General features: G+C 42.9%; 1 protein-coding gene across 4 annotated transcripts in view; it reads left to right on the top strand.

Moving 5' to 3' along the window:
• KCNN1 (potassium calcium-activated channel subfamily N member 1) overlaps positions 1–19,740 on the top strand; it is a 237,724-nt gene that overhangs the window by 187,103 nt on the left and 30,881 nt on the right. For 3 of the 4 annotated variants that reach the window (XM_040321348.1, XM_040321353.1, XM_040321357.1), the window contains exons 7-8: positions 10,752–10,879; positions 14,562–14,570. In XM_040321348.1, the coding sequence (XP_040177282.1) occupies positions 10,752–10,879; positions 14,562–14,570 (137 nt within the window). The remainder of the gene's footprint in view (positions 1–10,751; positions 10,880–14,561; positions 14,571–19,740) is intronic. The other variant, XM_040321355.1, reaches the window with a different exon arrangement.

Here is a 19,740-nt window from a genome sequence, read left to right as displayed (position 1 = left end):
ATCCCTACTCCCTTCTCTCTTTCCCTATCTTCGACCGCTCTCCTCTCCTTTTCTCCCTCTCCTTCTTCCGAGCTACACCTCTGCTCTGTTCCTCTACCCTTGACCTTTTTTCATGACCCCCACCTGGGGGCCCTCCTGTATAAAAAGAAAAGTTGGGGCCGGTTGCGCGGTCCGAGCATGTTGCTATGATGTTTTACCGCAGGCTGGGGAGCTCCTCCCCCCCCTCCCTGGGGGCCGCCGCGGGCTGTTGGCGCGGGGCGGCCTTCGGGCCTTCCCCCGGGGACGCGGGCCCTTACCGGCGCTGGCGGCCCGCGGGGGGGCTTCCGGGGGGGAAGGTAGCAATGTTTCTAATGCAATGTGTTCTGTTGAAGTGTGACTCGATGCACTGCGTGCACTGTGTGTACTGATGTATTTTCTTTTGCTTGTCGGCCCGCGCGGCCTTATCCCTGTTTTACAAATAAAAAAATTTAAAAAAAAAAAAAAAAAAAAGATTTGCATTCTGTTGAATCCAAAATACGAACAGAAAAAAGGAATTAAAAAAACAGGGTGCGGGTCTTTTGTTGTGGATGTCGTGTGAGCATGCGACTGGGGATGCGGACAGGGAAAGGATTCAAACAAAATGCAGAGTGCGGGTCTTTTGTTGTGAATGTCATATGAGCATATGACTGAGGGTGCGAACAGAGAAGGGATTCAAACAAGATACAGAGTGCAAATCTTTTGTTGTGGATGTCGTGTGAACATACGGCTGAGGATACGAGCAGAGAGGGGATTCAAACAGGATACAGAATGCAAATCTTTTGTTGTGGATGTCGTGTGAACATACGGCTGAGGATACGAGCAGAGAGGGGATTCAAACATTATACAGAATGCAAATCTTTTGTTGTGGATGTCGTGTGAACATACGGCTGAGGACACGAGCAGAGAGGGGATTCAAACAGGATACAGAATGCAAATCTTTTGTTGTGGATGTCGTGTGAACATACGGCTGAGGATACGAACATAGAGGGGATTCAAACAAAATACAGAATGCAAATCTTTTGTTGTAGGTGTCATGTGGACATGCGGCTGAGGATACGAGCAGAGAGGGGATTCAAACAGGATACAGAATGCAAATCTTTTGTTATAGATGTCATTTTCGTTCTTTTGCCGTTTTCGTTTTGTCGTATTTTCGTCAGATCGTTCGTATTTGCGGTTGTTCGTTATGCGGCTCATTCGTAATCCCGTCGTTTTCGTATTTTGGTGCTTTAATTTTTTCGTATGTAAACATTATTTTGCGGGTACGAAAATGAACATTTTCGTACGAAAATAACATTCGTACGAACGGGAATGCACATATCTAGCTGCTATAGCAATAGCATTATATGTTGACATGTGCTATGTTTTTTAACATTAATTACAACGCCAATTCCAAAAATAGTTGTGACACTGTTTAAAACGTATTTCTCTTATCGTCCATGGACGGACACAGCTCCTTAAATCTTGACAAGTGAGTGTTATGTTCCCTGTTTACAGAAAAGGAGTAGGCAGAAACATGTTAGATAATTAAATACATGTTACATTAACAGAGTTGAACAGCCCTGCCCAGGAGGCGGTCCCTCCAGACATAACCCTCCTCACTGCAGCCTTAGTTTCGTTCTGCCTAGCAAGGAGAAGAATGTATGGCTCCCTTTGGACCCAGCGCCCTGAGGAGAAATTTTATTTTATTTAACTTTTTCTTGTCTTGAAGAATCTTCTTTCAACTGTCGCCTGAGAGACAGGCTGGATAATATAGATCCTTGTAGTCTACTCAGTCCGACCAGCAAGCGTGGGCACACCTTTACAAAGAAGCTGGGTCTGCCACGCTATTTTTCTGTTTAAATGCTGCATTTTGCCGCCATTTGGCACACAGGTCCCTGCAGATGCCGCACAGTTACCTCACGGTTCTTTTCCTCTCACACACTGTGTGCTGAGAGTGGACGGCAGCGCTGGGCAGTCTCCTCCTGAGGTGAGTCTCCTGGGTACCCCTGATCAGCACAGCAAGTGGGTGAGAGGCCCTGAATAGGGCTCTAGGAGCTTTTGTTTATTTGTAAGGACAGGTGTGCATATTATACATACACACTATGTAAATATTATTAATATTTGGAGTCAGTATCTGGGTCCTTCCTCAACATGCTGGTGTTGGCAGCAGGTGTTAGCACTTGGGATTCCCACAGAGGTTTTATTGTTAGTCCTGGACACGTTTGTGCCAGGGTGGGGGTGGACTGCAGACGGGCGGTAAAAGAGTGCCCCCTTCCCCCGTTATCCCCTGGGGAATGCTCTGTTATGGAGCCATGGACCAGGTACCTGGGTAATAAAAAAAAAAGAGCAGGATAAGGCATTTATGGGTGCGCTTCTCACTGCTGCAAGGGACTCTCTTAAGCTGGATAGTGCAGCTGGGTTTCCGCTGAGGGCTCGGTCTTTTTTAGATCACACAAATCAGACTGCTCTGTGTAGTTTTTTTCCTTCTGTGCCCTTCTTTGATAATTTCTAAGAGGTGGAATGAGAACAACCGCTGAGGGCTTCTGTAGTCCCTCACCGCTGGGCGGTTCAGTGCGCCTTTGAGGAGAGCCTTTTCAAAAGGTGGGCTTCTTCTCCGGTGGTGGACCCTCCAGGTGTCATGTATAGGTGACCACTCTCCCTATAGCGGGAACCCCCGCTTGTATGGATTTGACTGATAGAAGATCCGAAATACTGACCTGTTGCATGTTCACCATGCTGGGGTCTGACTTGAGGCCTATTGTGGCCACTACTCTGGGGTCTCAGTCGGCGCTGGTGCCATTTTATGGGAGGTTTTTCAATTACATTGAAAACTCCCATTGGCGGCCATTTTGTCGTAGCTGCGCTATGGCGCAGCTTACATTGCGGTCAGCCATTTTCCTGTGGCCGCGTTCTGAACGCTCGGCGCCATCTTGGAGTAGTTCTGACCCCTAGTGCTGTATACAACTCACGGAGTGAGCATTTTGCACCAGACAGTGGAGGAGTACCGACTCTCTGCCAAAGTTATTAAGCTAGCGGACCAGCTGGTCCAGGGCCTCATATAGGTCTGTGATGCTTCATTAAATGCTGCGCCCTTGTTATCCAGGGCTTCTGTTTCAGAATGGTTTTATGCACACGGAGGTGTAGTGGTTAACTATATTACTTGGCAGCAAGAGAGTCATTGGTTCGAATCCGGACACTGACGCCAATCTGCCTGGAGCTTGCATTGTCACTCCCTGTGTCTGCGTGGGTTCCTTCGGTTACTCCGGTTTCCTCCAAAGGCATGTGTGCATACACCTACATAATATACATACACACTGTGTGTGTGTATTATTTAGGGGCAACCCTCCCAGGCCGTCAAAGGCCCAGCTGGGGGACTAATCCTTCCCTGGGTGCGTAAGCCGATCACGCTGGCACCCAAATCCTGCCAATGTATGTAGCCTTCCCTCCCTGTCTCTAGGTGGGAGGGGCGGCTTGCAGGTTCACAATTCTGTGAAACCTCCCTGCTCTCCGACCAGTGGGTCTGCGAGGTGGTCTCTTCGGAGTACTAGATAGGGTTTCCTCCTATCCACAGAACAAAGTTCTTTCCTCGTGTCTTGCTCTCCCGGCCCGTCAGTCTGCCTTGGGCAGTATGGGACTTGCTAAGCTGCGGGGTAATTTTACCTTTCCTGCAGGACGAGAGGTTTGGGGTTTTCTATGGGCCTCAGGCCCTAAATACCTTTTGTGAACGTCGGGTAGTTCCGCATGAGATCCATTCGTTCGGTGGTAGCTGCGCTCTATCCGAGGGACATCCTGGCGTCCTCTGACATCAGGGACGCATACATGCATGTCCCGTTTTGCGCATGTCACAGTGTTTTTTTTCTGTGCTTCGTGATGAGAGAGGGTCTCTGTCAGCCTGTGGCCCTCCCTTTTGATCTGGCGTCAGCACCATGGGTTTTCAGCTGGGAGCTCGCACTTATCCTAACTTTGTTGGGACAGCGAGGCTTTGCTTCATTGGCTACTTTAGACGACTTTCTTTTGAGAGCAGCTTCTGTCTCAGACCTAGTGGATGTGTTATTCCCATTTAGACCCTCCGAAGATTCGGGTGGGTGTTAAATGTTTAGGCCAGAAGGTGTAGCTCAGTGGCAGCAAGCCTGCCCTCCATGTGTGCGACCCAGGGTTCAAATCCTGGGCATGCTAGGTTCCGACTCAGTGTTGGAGTATCTAGGGTTGATCTGGACTCCTCAGTGGCGAAGGTCCTTCTTCCCCTGGAGAAATTGCAGACTCTTCAGTCTGCGTTGAAGGTATTGGCGTCATGCAATCTGTCTTCTCTCCGGGCACCGGCTGGTCCGGGGCCTGTGGGTAGCCCCCTTCCAGGTGGTACGGTATGCCCAGTTCCACACTCGGGTTTTCCACAGGAAATACTGTCCAGGTGGTAAAAATCTCTTGTCTCTGAAATCATCAGATTCCGGTGCGCCACCTAGTCAGAGTCTCTCTAAGTTGGTGACGGAGATCCCCGACTCTTCGGTCCGGGAAGTTGTTTCTTCCTTCCAGTGGTCGGTGTTTACAATGGATGCCAGCCTCACGAGTTGTGAACCTGGGGGGTCCAGTCGGCCCTGAGTTGTTGGACTTGCATGGACCTACGGCCATACCTCCCTAAATGTGCCCACTCTTGTCTGGTCTTGGTAGCTACCCAGGGTCGGGCCTGGCTAGTGCCTGGGTGGGAGACCGCGTGGGAATACCAGGTGCTGTCTACAGTTCATTGTCCTACTATTTTATGCGATCAGGCTATTCTCCCCATGGTCGAGGAGGTTGCAAGGTCATCTGATCTGTTTTCAGCCAGACAACGCCACGGCCGTGGCTTTGGTCTGCCATCAGGTATACCGGCAGGCGGACTACTGGAGTCACCAGATGCTGGACCGGGGCAACTGATCTATGTGCTTGGGGGTTTTGACTCCCTTGCAGGAGGTGAGCCTCACAGGGTATGGATCTCCTGGCCGCTTGTCTTCACCGCAAGGGTGTCGAAGTTAGTGGCCAGGTCTAGTGATCTGGTACAGACGCGTAAGTCGCGCTGGTGGCCTTGTGGGGTCTGTATCGGCGAATTTTTGCCGTTCCTCCATTGTAGTTGCTTCCTCGGCTGCTCCACAGAGTGGAGGCTGAGGAGATCCCGATGATTCTAATCGCTCCAGATTGACCTTGGCATCCTTGGTACGCCGATATCAGGTGCCTGGTAGCGGAGGTACCCTGGCAGTTGCCAGGGCGGGAAGTCCCTCTATCTCGAGGTCCCATACTTCCTCCTGTTGTACAGTCACTGACTTGCTCAACATGGCTATTGGAAGCCAGACTTTAAGTGACCGGGGTCTGTCCGACTCGGTCATCTCAACAATGCTGAGGGCAGGGTAGTCTTCTTCTGGAGGATCTACCGTCACATCTGGCAGGCCTACATCTCTTGGTGCGAAGGGATGGAGTGACGTCCACGGACGTACTCGGTGTCCAAGGTCCTGCTGTTTTTACAGCTTGGAGTGGATCTAAAAATTGCTTAAAGCACCGTTGGGGGCAGATTTCAGCCTTGGCTGTGTTCTTTCAGTGGCCTTTTTGCGACCCGTTCCCTGGTGGGTCCCTTTTTGAGTGCAGGGGGTTTGTCATATACTTTCCCCTCTTGGCCCATCTCTTCCCCCATGAGTTTTGACTTCAGTGCTTTTGCCTTTACTTTTGGAAACATCAGAGAGAATTTCTCTTGACACTATCTCAGAAGGTGGCCCCTTTAGTGGCCTTTACCTCTGTTAGAGGGGTTTCTGAGTTGGCGGTCCTGTCTTGCAAGCCGCCATGCTTGATCCTCCATAAGGTTTAGGTGGTGGTGCGCCCGAGACCTTCCCTTTTTCCGAAGGTGGTTTCGGCCTTTCGCTGCAATAAGGACATTGTTCTTCCATCCTTCTGTCCTCGGCCGGCACATCCTACGGAGGTTGCCTTTCATACTGTAGGCGTGGTACACGCTTTGCGGGTGTACCAGCCTGCTACGGATCAGTTTCGGAGTTCTGACTGTCTTTTGTGTCGGTGTCTCGTCGACCACCATTTCTCAGTGGATCAGGCAGGCTGTCAATACCTTTCCGGCCACGGCACTTTCGACCAGGGCAATTGGTGCTTTCTGGGTTTTTTTCCGACATCATGCGTCGCTCTCACAAGTGTGCAAGGCAGCGACTTGCTCGTTCGTTCACGCTTTTTCCAGAATTTACATGGTTTCTGTAAATGCATCTTCTGATGCTTTTTTCGGCGGCTGTTTAAAGTTGCACTTCCTCTGTTGAGGAGCTCTGCTTGTTTTGGGGTGAAGTTAAAATTGGTTTTACTGATATATTTCCCACCCCTCGTTTTTGACCCTGCTTGGGGACTTCCCACTTGTCAATATTTAAGGAGCTGTGTCCGTCCATGGACGATAAGAGAAAAAAGGATTTTTTGTACTCACCGTAAAATCCTTTTCTCTAAGTCCATGGGCGCACACAGCACCCACCCCTCCTTTTTAGGTTTGTACTGCTTGTTACGAACTGAGGCTGCAGTGAGGAGAGTTATGTCTGGAGGGACCGCCCCCTGGGTGGGGCTGTTCAACTCTGTTAATGTAACATGTATTTAATTATCTAATATGTTTCTACCTAGACCTCTCCTGTAAACAGGGAACATAACACTCACTTGTCAAGATTTAAGGAGCTGTGTCCGTCCATTGACTCAGAGAAAAGGATTTTACGATGAGTACAAAAAATCCTCTTATATGAACACAATGCAATGATTTGCAAATCTCATAAACCCATATTTTGTTCACAAAAATAAAATAGAAAGCATATCAAATATTTAAACTGAGAAAATTTACAATTTTAAGAAAAAATAAAGTAATTTTTCACACTGGATGCGACTTCAAAGTGGTTTGTTTTGGTCCGATTTCATACTTCATACTTCATACTTCGAAGTGGTGCATTTTGGTCCGATTTAAGCATGACTCCAATGCGATTTCAATGCAATTTCAATGCGATTGCTCACAATTTTAATCTACTACAACTTGGCCATGTTCAATCAAAAAGTACAGTGTGTGACATAATTCCTTTTCCTTCTAGCACAATTGCCAGCAATTCAAAAATTCAAAATACACACCAGGTCCTTTGGATTTGGTATGGATTTTAAAGGGAACCCCACGCCAAAATGTAAAAAAAATTGCATGGGGTGCCCCCCAAAATTCATACCAAACCCCTATCTGAGCATGAAGCCCATGCCTAAGAGTCTGGTATGGATTTTAAGGGGAACCCCATGCCAAACTTGTTTTAAAAAATGGCATGAGGTCCCCCAAAAATCCATACCCAGACCCTTATTTGAGCATGTAGTCTGGCAAGCCACGAAAGGGGGTGGATGAGCAAGCACCCTCCCTCCTGAAACATACCAGGCCACATGCCCCCAACATTGGGCATTGCTTTGGGGTAGGGGGAACCCCCAAATAACTTTGTCCCCATATTGATGAGGACAAGGGCCTTTTCCCCACAACCCTTGCCAGGTGGTTGTGGGGGTGCAGGGGTGACATATTGGAGTCTGCTAGCCCCCTTTAACAAGGGAGCCCCCAGATCCCACCCCCCCATAGTACCTCTACTCATTCACCAAAAAAGTGAAAAGGAAATTAAAACAGAACAACCGTTTTTGACAGGTCCTTTATTAACCAATTGCTTACTGGGCACATATACTCCCCTCCTGCCCAGGTGAAATTTCAGCTTCCGGCACTGCGTCGCTTTAACTGACAATTGCGCGGTCGTGCAACGTGGCCCCCAAACAAAATTGACGTCCTTTTTTCCCCACAAGTAGAGCTTTCTTTTGGTGGTATTTGATCACCTCTGCGGTTTTTATTTTTTGCGCTATAAACAAAAAAGAACGACAATTTTGAAAAAAAATACAATATTTTTTACTTGTTGCTATAATAAATATCCCAATTTTTTTTTTTTTTTAAAAACATTTTTTTCAGCCTAGGCCGATACGTATTCTTCTACATATTTTTGGCAAAAAAAAAAAAAAAAAATCGCAATAAGCGACAAAATAGGGGACAGAATTATTATTTTTTATTATTTTCTTTTTACTAGTAATGGTGGCGATCTGCGATTTTTATTGGGACGGCGACATTATGGCGGTACATCGGACACTTTTGGCACCATTCACATTTATACTGTGATCAGTGCTATAAATATGCACTAATTACTGTATAAATGTGACTGGCATTGAAGGGGTTAACACTAGGGGGCGAGGAAGGGGTTAAATGTGTATACTGCTTAGTGTTCTAACTGTGGGGGAAGGGGGGTGACTGGGGGAGGTGACCGATCTGTGTCCCTATGTACAAGAGACACAGATCGGTCTCCTCTCTCCCTGACAGCACGCTGTCTGTGAGAGCCGGCAATGAGAAATGATCTCATATGTTTACATATGAGATCATCTCTCATTGGCCGCACAGATCGCCTACCGAACGGTCACCCCGATTGGCCGTTCAAGGCGATCTGTGATTGGCCAAGGGACACGGCCAGCACAGAGTTTCCCCGCTGCTCGCTCGGGACCGTGCGCGGGGAACGAGCAAAGGGGCGGACGTCAATTGACGTCCACTTGGATTTTCAGGTCCGCGCTGTAGCCATCATTCGGCTATAGCGCGGGCCTCAGGAGGTTAAACACCAAAAAAGAAACAAAAAATAAATGGCCCCCGAAGTAGAGCAAACGTTAATCACGATGAATGCCGGCCCCAGACCCCAAAAAAAACTCTGCACACGATGAAGGCTCTTGCTGTCTGACAGTACTAAGGGATGGGGCCACCCAGGGACGTCAATGGGTGGCTACGCCCCCTGCTGACATCATCAACCGGGGACATGCCGTGTTGCTGCAACAATTTCAAAATTGCTGTGACAGCAGACTGGAGATCTTCTCCCTTTGTCTGCTGCCACAATTAAAAAAAGCTGCGTCACTCATTCACAGTGTTCGTGAATGGGAAACTACAACTACTGACAGCCTCTGCGGCGGTTGGGTTGTAGTTCTCAACGAACTACCACAGCGCTGTTGAGCGCCATGGTAGTTTATTGAAAGTTCCTGTCAGTGTGTAACTGAATGCTCATATGAGATACAAGCACATAGCTTACACAGAGTCTGCAAGAGCCCTACATAGCACCCATGATCTACTGCTCCTGGGTGCAAGGCTTTGCAGGCTCCCAATAAAATAAAATAATAAATGCAAATTTTTTTACCTGCAAAAAGATGTGCATTTATTATTATATAAAAAAAGGTGAATTTATCCTTTATTACTGATAGATTTTAGCTTGTTCTTCTCCCTTTATTGTACAAATCTAGGCTTCTAACAAGTTCACCCTTTTTATTGGGTCTGTATTTGTTAAACATGTAGTATATTATTATTATTATTGTTATAACAGGCAATACCGTCACTATATTTATCTTCCTTTCTTTTTTGCGTATTTTATTTATTCCATAAATGTATGGAAAAAAAGTTATTTTATCTGTCTCCTTAAAGATAAATTTGGTGCTCAAACTATTACTATGCATTTTGAAATACATTTAACACAGAAACATTTTATCACTCTTGCTCAAGGGCAAAGCAGTGCAAAACAGTAACAAAAGACAGATTATGAGGCAAAGAATAAAGATTATATTTAGTCAAATCCTTCCTCAGTTTTAGATAAGAGTACGGAAGAGTTAGGACCTCTGACAGTTTCTTCTGCTTGTGTCCCTACTGGGAAGATTCACCTCTTTTTTTGTCCTGATGAAAAAAGCTAAGGGGTGACATGACCTCCCCATGTACAGAATGATGTCACCACTCAAGGTCCAACAGATTCCCCCTAGTCAACTAGGTTTTTAAGGAAATTTGACGCTATACTAGTCTATCTTCCCAGTAATTTATATGAATCATTATATTTATCAAATATTTCCATCATCATAGTCTAATGTTATGCAGTAGCCATATATTGCTTTTCAACCAGGCTGCTTACACCTTCAGACCAGGGCCGTCTTAATAGCATCATGGGCCCCCAGGCAAAGTAATGCACTGGGGCCCCTGCCTGCCTGCCCCAAATTGATGCATCTACTCAAGAATTAAAGTATAAATAGTTGATAGAATTATATGTACTAGTTATAGATTATAAATAGATTTTAAACAATATGAAAACATCCCATGAATCAAAGACTAATCAACACAAAGAGCGCAGGGGGGGGGGGGGGGGACAGAAGGGCCAGAAGGGCATCAGGAGGGCAAAGTACAAGTTCTGGGATGCCACTCAGGACAAGGCCATCATCCTGGGAAAACTTGTAAAATGCATGACTATCATGGGGCCCCCATGCACCTGGGGCCCCTGGGCAGTGCCCAAGTGTGCCCAGGCATTAAGACAGCCCTGCTCCAGACCTGTAGCAACTGCAGAGGGTCTGTGGGTATTGGTATACCCATGCCTAGATCTTTTTCTATACAATTTAGTCTGTTTTATATGATTACATGTATGAAAGGTTCTATTATGGTCCAGTATGTAAAGGTATTTAAAAAAAAATTATGAAGGGAGGTGGGTAGTTTGTTGGGTATGATGTCTGTCTAATACTTTCTTTTACCATCTCTCCATCCACCCTTCCTTAAAATCCTATATACAAAAAATCCTTGTCACTATATCAAGTCTTCATTTTCACATCTCCCTGTTTCTGTCTTCATTCACTACAATATGTTTCCTATTATTGCTGATGATGTGATTTTTTTTTTCTTTCTTATTCTTTTCTATCTCCAGGTGAAAAATGCAGCTGCCAATGTGCTCAGGGAAACGTGGCTCATTTACAAATACACAAAGCTTGTGAGAAAAATTGACCATGCTAAAGTACGCAAACATCAGCGCAAGTTCCTGCAAGCAATTCACCTGTAAGTGAGAGTAGAAGGGAAAGAAAGGTGTAAAGGTCAGTCAAGGGGAGAAAGGAAATGAGGGTAACTAAAACTTCAAAATAAAAGCAAAATAAGGGGGGCAGAGTGGAAAGAAAAGGGAGCGATATCAGAAAGCCTTTTTTTTTTTTTACATATGTAGTGCTAATCATTTTTACTCTAACATTTGTAGTATCATTTTTATAAACACAAGTGTTTTTGGAAGTTTCAAAGCACATTTGGTTCCATGTCTCTGTCCCTATATATCCATCTCATGGGAAATGCCAAAATTCACGGCTGGGCCTAAACTCAAATTTAGAATTGTACTTTATGAGATGTGATCATTTTTAATACACTTTACATTTTAAATTAAGTTTAAAGGATGATAAAGTGTATGTCAGCTAAAGTTTTTTTTTTTAATAATTTTAAATAGACGGGGGAGTTTTAGAACTGCGGGTGGTTTTTAATAGAGCAAGGGCAGGTTAGAACCCCTGTCAAATTTTAATTACTTTCCAATATCACTGTTTTAGGGCTAACCTTTCCAATAGACTCTAGACATATTTCTACCCTTCCATACTATAATATTAATAAGAATTATTATAATTGTCATGATTATTATCATAATTAATTAAACTACAATGCCTTACTTGTGGCAGCATTATAGTAGCTTTATAAACAAACTTCTGTCAATAGCTTTTGCACCATTCCTTCCCATTTTGAACAGGATACACCAATAGTAAAAAACAAAAATTAAAACAAAATAAATTGTAATGTCCTACTTTGCTGCTCTCTCCTACCGTGCTGCCCTAGGTACTTACGTATAAGCACCTAATAATAATTATAGCCCTGTAATAACCCCTTCAATAACTTGTATAGCATTTATTAGAGATAAACCTTATTATGTTATTCATCTAGTGCACTTCAAAACACAATTGAAAATGTGTACAAATAGCTACATAAAAAAAACTACAAAGTGAAGAGAGATAGTACTAAACCATGGGTCTTCAACATAGGTGTGCGCAGCTTATTGCATTAGGGTGTGCACCCCAAAGCTCAAGCACACACTACTGATCACTCCCGATGTTCATTCAGAAAGGGAAGGGGATGGTCAATTACATATTTACTGGCCCCTTTCTTCACTCATCCTAAAACATCCTTGCAGCAACAGCTGGTGGCAGAGGAGGGAAGCTGGTAGCACTGCAGGGGGAAGGAGGGGAGCCAGGGCAGTAGGGGGAATCTGTGGGGTAAAGGGTGATTAGGGTGTGCCTGGGCACACCTGGCACACCCTGTGCGCACGCCTATGGTCTTCAAACTATGGCCCTCCAGTTGTTCAGGAACTACAATTCCCATCCTGTCTAGTCATGTCTGTGAATGTCAGAGTTTTACAATGCCTCATGGGATGTGTAGTTCCGCAACAGCTGGAGGGCCGTAGTTTGAGGATCCCTGTACTAAACATATGCTCATTGGGGGTTATTTACAAAAGGCAAATCCACTTTGCACTACAAGTGCAAAGTGCACTTGAAAGTGCACTGAAAGTGCACTTGGAAGTTCAGTCGCTGTAGATCCGAGGGGAAAATAAAAAACAGCATTTTAGCTTGCACATGATTGGATGATAAAATCATCAGAGCTTCCCCTCATTTCAGATCTACATCTCATATCCACAGCGACTGCACTTCTAAGTGCACTTTCAGTGCAATTTTAAGTGCACTTTGCACTTGTAGTACACAGTGGATTTGCCTTTCGTAAATAGCCCCCTTTGTGTTGTTCATCTAGTGCACGTAATATGGTGCTGAAAAGGCATTGGCAAGTTATTGGGGGTTTTTGCTATCTCAGCATAGGCTTCTGCTATATTAATATAGATGAAGACCAAAGATTGAATTTTTTTTAGTGAAAACTGTATTTAATATATGAACTACAAAGGATTAGATTATGCTAAAAGTCAAAATATAAAAAAATACTAGATATAATTTCAAATGTGCATTTTGAAATCAGCATTATTAAGAACTGTATGCCTTTTGTTCAATGTTTTATAGTAGGGTGGAGTATAATTTAAATAAAGCCGTAAAGTTATGATATGTTGTCTTGTATTCAATCAGGTTATACAATGTATTTGTCTTATAATGTGTACTTTCACTTAGATAAACTATTGGTCAAATAATGACAGATTGCATTTTCTATTATTAAATGGGTTGCTACAATTTAACAGTATACATTTTTTTTCATTTTTAAACTGTTTAAATATTTCCCACCTACCCTGTGTGAGTAAATATATGCAGAAAATAAATATGGACAAAATGAACTGAAGCTTGTACAACTCTGATTTCCCTGAGATTTGTTTAGCTAATACTTGAAATGGCTTCCATGGCAACACGAAAAATACAGCAGCAATGCAGATGAAATGTATAACCAAACAGGTGCCAGTTTATACGGAGAGGAGTAAGGAGATAAAAGGCCAAGAATTCATTCTTATAGGTTATAATATAAGACCGGGTGTCATAGTGGATATTAATTGTGATCGCTGAAATCCATTTACAAAACTTGCGTATTGGCAAAAAGCTTGTTTTCTTATGCAGATTTGTCTAGTCTGCAGAGAAGCATGCAATTCATAAATCATAATTGACTGAATTGCTGAAATATTTGAGTTGCAACAGATCAGACAGAACTACATGAAAATATTCAGGAGAATTTTCTGATTACGCTTTCACTACATGTTAGAGCGGAACTAAACCAATCGATTTTTTGGTTACCCAAAACAGATCCAGGAAAGGAATGCCGAGAATGATAACTGTTTAAATTGCTTGTGCTCTCAACTGAACTGTCAAGGCATCAAATGGCCGGTGTCATAACTGATCACATGTGCAACTTCAAATCAAACAGAGGCTAAAATGGCAGCTTCCTTGCCTGTAAAGGATAGGGGAGTTTAGTTTCCTTTAACATAAACTTTCCTTTTCTATAGAAATAGCAGTTAACATTGTTGTTTGCAGTGGCCGAACACGCAAAAAAAATGGTTTCTTGCTCTAATCTAGGTCCTCACATAAGGAACAGGTCACTTCTTCAGCGTTAGTGCTGAATAGCATATAAAAAGAAATGGTACACATGGCCTGCACTGCTGCTTTATATCCATAAATCAATGATGTAGGCTGACCATTGTTGAGCAGGTCATCGAGACCAGGTGGAACCTTTCTTTATGCATTTCCAATTTGCATTGAGGTATCAACAAAGACAAGCCTCTCCTTCTATTTTACTGTGGGGGCAATGCTAGATTGCTTTATTAGTCTCTGCAATTCTCGCTTGCCAAAGTAAAGAAAAAAAAAAAAAGCACATATAAGATTTCATTGGAAGTATTTTGAGTGTAAAACACTCCAAGGATTCACATATTCATATATCCAAGGATACACCTGTATGTCATTCTAAGATAATAGATTCCCATTGTCAAAAACGGCACTATCCGTTGAACATTTGATATATTCTTAATCAACACATTAAAATGTACGCTCTTTTATATCTACTTTATTGTCATTTACATGGCAATTCCCTGGCTTATGTACCCTCCAGATTGTCTCCTGTATACACCTAAGTCCTGTAAACTAGATGTGTTGCATTTTGTGTTTAGTGTCTTGTTTGTTAATGGCAACAACAATTTTGTTGTGTTTTGTCTTTGTTCTGCTAAATCATCCCCTACCAGAGCACAGAAGTAAGTTTCTTTCTCCATTCCCCACCCCAACTGTCCAACAAGTAACTTCTCCAGATGTATTGGTGCTTGTCTGCATGGGAATTTAAACAACTGCAAAGTCGTGATCTTCGTCTCTGAGATCCTGTTGTGGTTTTTCATTCGCTGATGAATGAGAAAACCTGGCATAAATTTTTTTTTCTTTCTGTGAGCTGTGAACATGCTGCTTTCTATAATGAGCTGAAGTATTTTAGTAACTATGCTGCTTGAGAGAACTAAATAAGACATTATATAAGAGAGTAGCCTAACGTTACTTGCAAGCCTTGCATTGGCCAAACTGCACTCATCTGCTTGCGTTCGATTCAAATCTATAGCTGATTTTGCTCTGCTGCAGTTAATAACACTTGAGATTTTTCTTGCTGCATACTTGCACTAGATCTGTGACTCACGTTTTCTAGTAAGGCACAACAACAGGCATTTACAGAGGGAGGCCAGGAATTGTTACCCTGCATTTCCCCAATGGCATTTTTCTAATAATAACCAAGAAAATAAGTGTAAATTAGCAGATAATTCACAGAAAAATATGTTACAAGCCGCATCTTATCATGGTGCGGCTTGTAGATATTTATGAATAAAAGGCTCAATGGCCCTGTCAAATTCTTGTGTGTATTTTCCATGTGACAAGACAGCAGAGTGATTTCAAAAGAGGGACAGGGGGGAAAATAACAATAAGGCACTCACATTGGCCCACATCCGAAGTATAGGTTCAAAAAGAAAAAAGTTGTACTACATTGAGTAGCGACATGGCGGACTTTAAAGGGCAATCACAGGGACGTATATCGTTATAAAAATAAAGTTTAATTACAAAATAGTACATATACAAATAAATTCCATATAAAAAATGTTATCAAGAGAGAGAACATAGATACATATTTGAGCAATAAAACGTCTCGCCGACGCGTTTCGCCTTACGGCTTCTTCTGGACGAGTTGTATGGTTTTATAACACGGAAGTATTGCTACTTGTATGTGTCTGAAAGAGAGTTGTACATTTATAACATATAGATAACATAAAGACATAATCCAATAAAATATTGAAAGGCAGCATGCAATAAAGCCAAATATAGTACCAATAGAGTTGGTGGTCATCTGCATACATCAAGGATCATTGGGTTAGTACCAAAAATAAGTACGTGAGCTGTTAAAACAGAGAAAAATAACCAGAAACTGACAAGCAAAATATCTCAGTGTATATATGGCTTTATATATGTGTGAACAATGTGCGCACATATATATGCATAATATTGCGCTTGAGCAAACAAAGAAGGCCAAATGAAGGACCTACCCGATTGACAATAGAGACACGATTTCCTGATGGTATGGGGAGCCACAATAGTAAAAGGTTCTAGGAAAGAGAAGGGGAGCAGGTAAATGTATATGTGCATATGCTAGGACATAATGAGAATATAGATAGCAGCCAAGAGGTTGTAAAAAATAAAATATCAGAAATGGTAAATATCAAAAATAGTTAGATTACCTCGAAGATAGTATAAAAAGGCAACAACCGGGACCAGCAAGGCAGAAGACAGGTGAGAAAGACCTGGAGGGAAAATAGATTCCGTCGCTGGGTGACTACACTGCACTGTCCGTAGTAAAGGGCAGATCAAAAGGCTTTAGAACCTGTATGTAAAATGGCCATTTTACATACAGGTTCTAAAGCCTTTTGATCTGCCCTTTACTACGGACAGTGCAGTGTAGTCACCCAGCGACGGAATCTATTTTCCCTCCAGGTCTTTCTCACCTGTCTTCTGCCTTGCTGGTCCCGGTTGTTGCCTTTTTATACTATCTTCGAGGTAATCTAACTATTTTTGATATTTACCATTTCTGATATTTTATTTTTTACAACCTCTTGGCTGCTATCTATATTCTCATTATGTCCTAGCATATGCACATATACATTTACCTGCTCCCCTTCTCTTTCCTAGAACCTTTTACTATTGTGGCTCCCCATACCATCAGGAAATCGTGTCTCTATTGTCAATCGGGTAGGTCCTTCATTTGGCCTTCTTTGTTTGCTCAAGCGCAATATTATGCATATATATGTGCGCACATTGTTCACACATATATAAAGCCATATATACACTGAGATATTTTGCTTGTCAGTTTCTGGTTATTTTTCTCTGTTTTAACAGCTCACGTACTTATTTTTGGTACTAACCCAATGATCCTTGATGTATGCAGATGACCACCAACTCTATTGGTACTATATTTGGCTTTATTGCATGCTGCCTTTCAATATTTTATTGGATTATGTCTTTATGTTATCTATATGTTATAAATGTACAACTCTCTTTCAGACACATACAAGTAGCAATACTTCCGTGTTATAAAACCATACAACTCGTCCAGAAGAAGCCGTAAGGCGAAACGCGTCGGCGAGACGTTTTATTGCTCAAATATGTATCTATGTTCTCTCTCTTGATAACATTTTTTATATGGAATTTATTTGTATATGTACTATTTTGTAATTAAACTTTATTTTTATAACGATATACGTCCCTGTGATTGCCCTTTAAAGTCCGCCATGTCGCTACTCAATGTAGTACAACTTTTTTCTTTTTGAAGACAGCAGAGTGCTTGCTAATTAAAGACTATCAAAATTGTTCAGTAGACATCTTTCACACTGGGAAACACAATGGAAGTAGCCCTTCGGCTGAAATCTTTAAAGTAGAAATTTTTGTTTAAATTAGAAATGAGCATTGGGGGTTAGTATATGAACAATTATCCTTAACCTCAAGCCTCGTACACACGACCGGTTTTACCGTTGGGAAAACTGCCAGGAGCGCTTTTAGCCAGGAAAACCGGACGTGTGTATGCTTCCTCGCAGTTTTCCTGTCAGGAAAACAGCCGGGAATCCCATTGGGAAAATAGAGAACCTGCTCTCTATTTTCCCGTCTGAATTCCCGGCGTTTTTATTCTGCCAGATCTACTACTTACCTATGGGAAAGACTGCAAGGCAGTGCCGATGGAGCATACACATGCAGTTTTCCTGCCAGGTTCTCGGCTTTCCCCTCAGTATTCTTGGCAGACTTTTTACTGCCGAGAAAACCAAGTGTGTACAGGGCTTTAGGGTAGGAACAGCTTTTCTCCCCGAACATTTTTGTAGCATTTTTTTTCGAATAAACTCCTCTCAATGTCCATCTGAAGTCTGGTTCCTACACCAAAAAAGGGTTGTAATTGAGACAGCAGTTGCTTAAAACTCATAAGCAATAAAAATTACCTTTCGATACACTCAAGCTTGCATTACTTTAAGGTCTCTAATAGCACTAGCAGTTGAATAAAACTTCTAGGAGAAATACAGTTTTGTACAGCATAGATATAGCAGGCTTTACCCCTTGAATATTTAGCTACTTGGTCCTACCCTGCTTTTTTTCAGGGCTGAATGTAAAAATATGCCTGTATTTATAAATGTTGACAATATCAAGCCAAATGAGATAACCTCAAATCACAAATGAGTCTGTGTGCATCACAGCATTTCTTTGCATTAGTGGACCTACTGCATGCCCCCTGACTATTAGAGCCAACTGGATGCTCCTAGTATTTGAACAGTCCCAGGGTCACACAGGCCCATGACAAGTCCTACTATAGAAATGAATAGGCATCCTCTAATCCAGGCTTTCCACCATAGAAGTAGGTGGGCCTAGCCCAGCTGTCTTCCATAGAAGTGAATAGGGCAGCTGCTCCTGGGCCAAGCTGTCTGAGGGTTTTGCATTTGCAGGACCTCTTACAAATTATTGATGCACAGACATTTCTCTCCCACTGATACCATCATGGAGGTGAATGATTGGCCCCAAATGTATTCTGCAGCAAGACAACAACCCCAAACACACCGCGAATGTCATTAGGAACTATCTTCAGTGTAAAGAAAAACAATGAGGCCTCGTACACACGACCAAGTTTCTCGGCAAAAACCAGCAGGAAACTTGCTGGGAGATATTTTTTTGCAGAGGAAACCGGTCGTGTGTACATTTTCGTCGAGGAATATGTCGAGAAACTCGACGAGCCAAAAAGAGAGCAAGTTCTCTATTTCCTCAACGGGAGTCTCAAATTGGCTCGTCGAGTTCCTGGTCGGACTGGTTTCCGACGAGAAACTCGAGCGTGTGTATGATAAGAAACCTGCGCTTGCTCAGAATAAAGTATGAGACGGGAGTAAAAGTAGCATTTGTAATGGAGATAACACATTTTTCAAGCTGTAACAGACTGAAAAGTGCAAATCGACTCTTAACAAACTTTTACTTAACACGCAAACACATGAGATTAGCAAAACCAGCCCCAAGAGTTTAGCCAGTGGAATCGAACTTCCCCTGCCGTTGTATGTGTTGTATGTCACCGCGTTTGAGAACGAGGAGATTTTGTCTTGACAGTGTGTACGCAAAGCAAGCTGGTCGAGTTCCTTGACAAGCCTAACAAGGAACTCGACGAGGAAAACGATGTGTTTCGCCCGTCGAGTTCCTCGGTCATGTGTACGAGGCCTCAGTCCTGGAAGTGATGGTTTGCTTCACAGAGCCCTGATGTCAACATCATGAAGTCTGTCTGGTATTACATGAAGAGACAAAATAATTTAAGGCAGCCTACATCCACAGAAGTTATTGCATTGATTTAATTTGGATTTTTCCTCTGGCCATTTTCTGAAAGCATTAATAATTTACAATTTTTTTTTTACACCTGCCTAAAACTTTTGCTCAGTATTGTATATTAATATAGTACACAGTATAGTTTTACATTACAAGCATGACCACCAAGTAGAACTATCAAAGCTTTATACTTGATCTAACCTATAGTAAATCCTGTTTGTTTGGACTTGGTTTGGAAAGAGCAATTTCGCTTAGTTTCATTTTTGAAACTGAAGTAGACTTAGTGATCTCTGTCAGGTGGCATAGTCTGAAATGACTCTTCTTCATAATAGTTAGCAGCATACTCATTTTCAAAGATGGTTGCGGTGGCTGCTCCAGTTTTCCATGAAAGCTATCTATCAGAGGTAATGGTGGTACAAAGGGTAACTCATACTGATGCATGCAAAGATGCTTAACAAACTTTAAACTTCTAACCCATTACAAGATGTGCATCAGTGTACTGGCCTTTTCATACAAAGGTCTTTAGCTATGCTATGCAGATTTGAACTTTTTGCTTGCTCA

Source organism: Rana temporaria, chromosome 1 (genome assembly GCF_905171775.1).
Source record: "Rana temporaria chromosome 1, aRanTem1.1, whole genome shotgun sequence".
NCBI classification, from domain to species: domain Eukaryota; kingdom Metazoa; phylum Chordata; class Amphibia; order Anura; family Ranidae; genus Rana; species Rana temporaria.
This window is presented reverse-complemented; position numbering and strand designations above follow the sequence as displayed.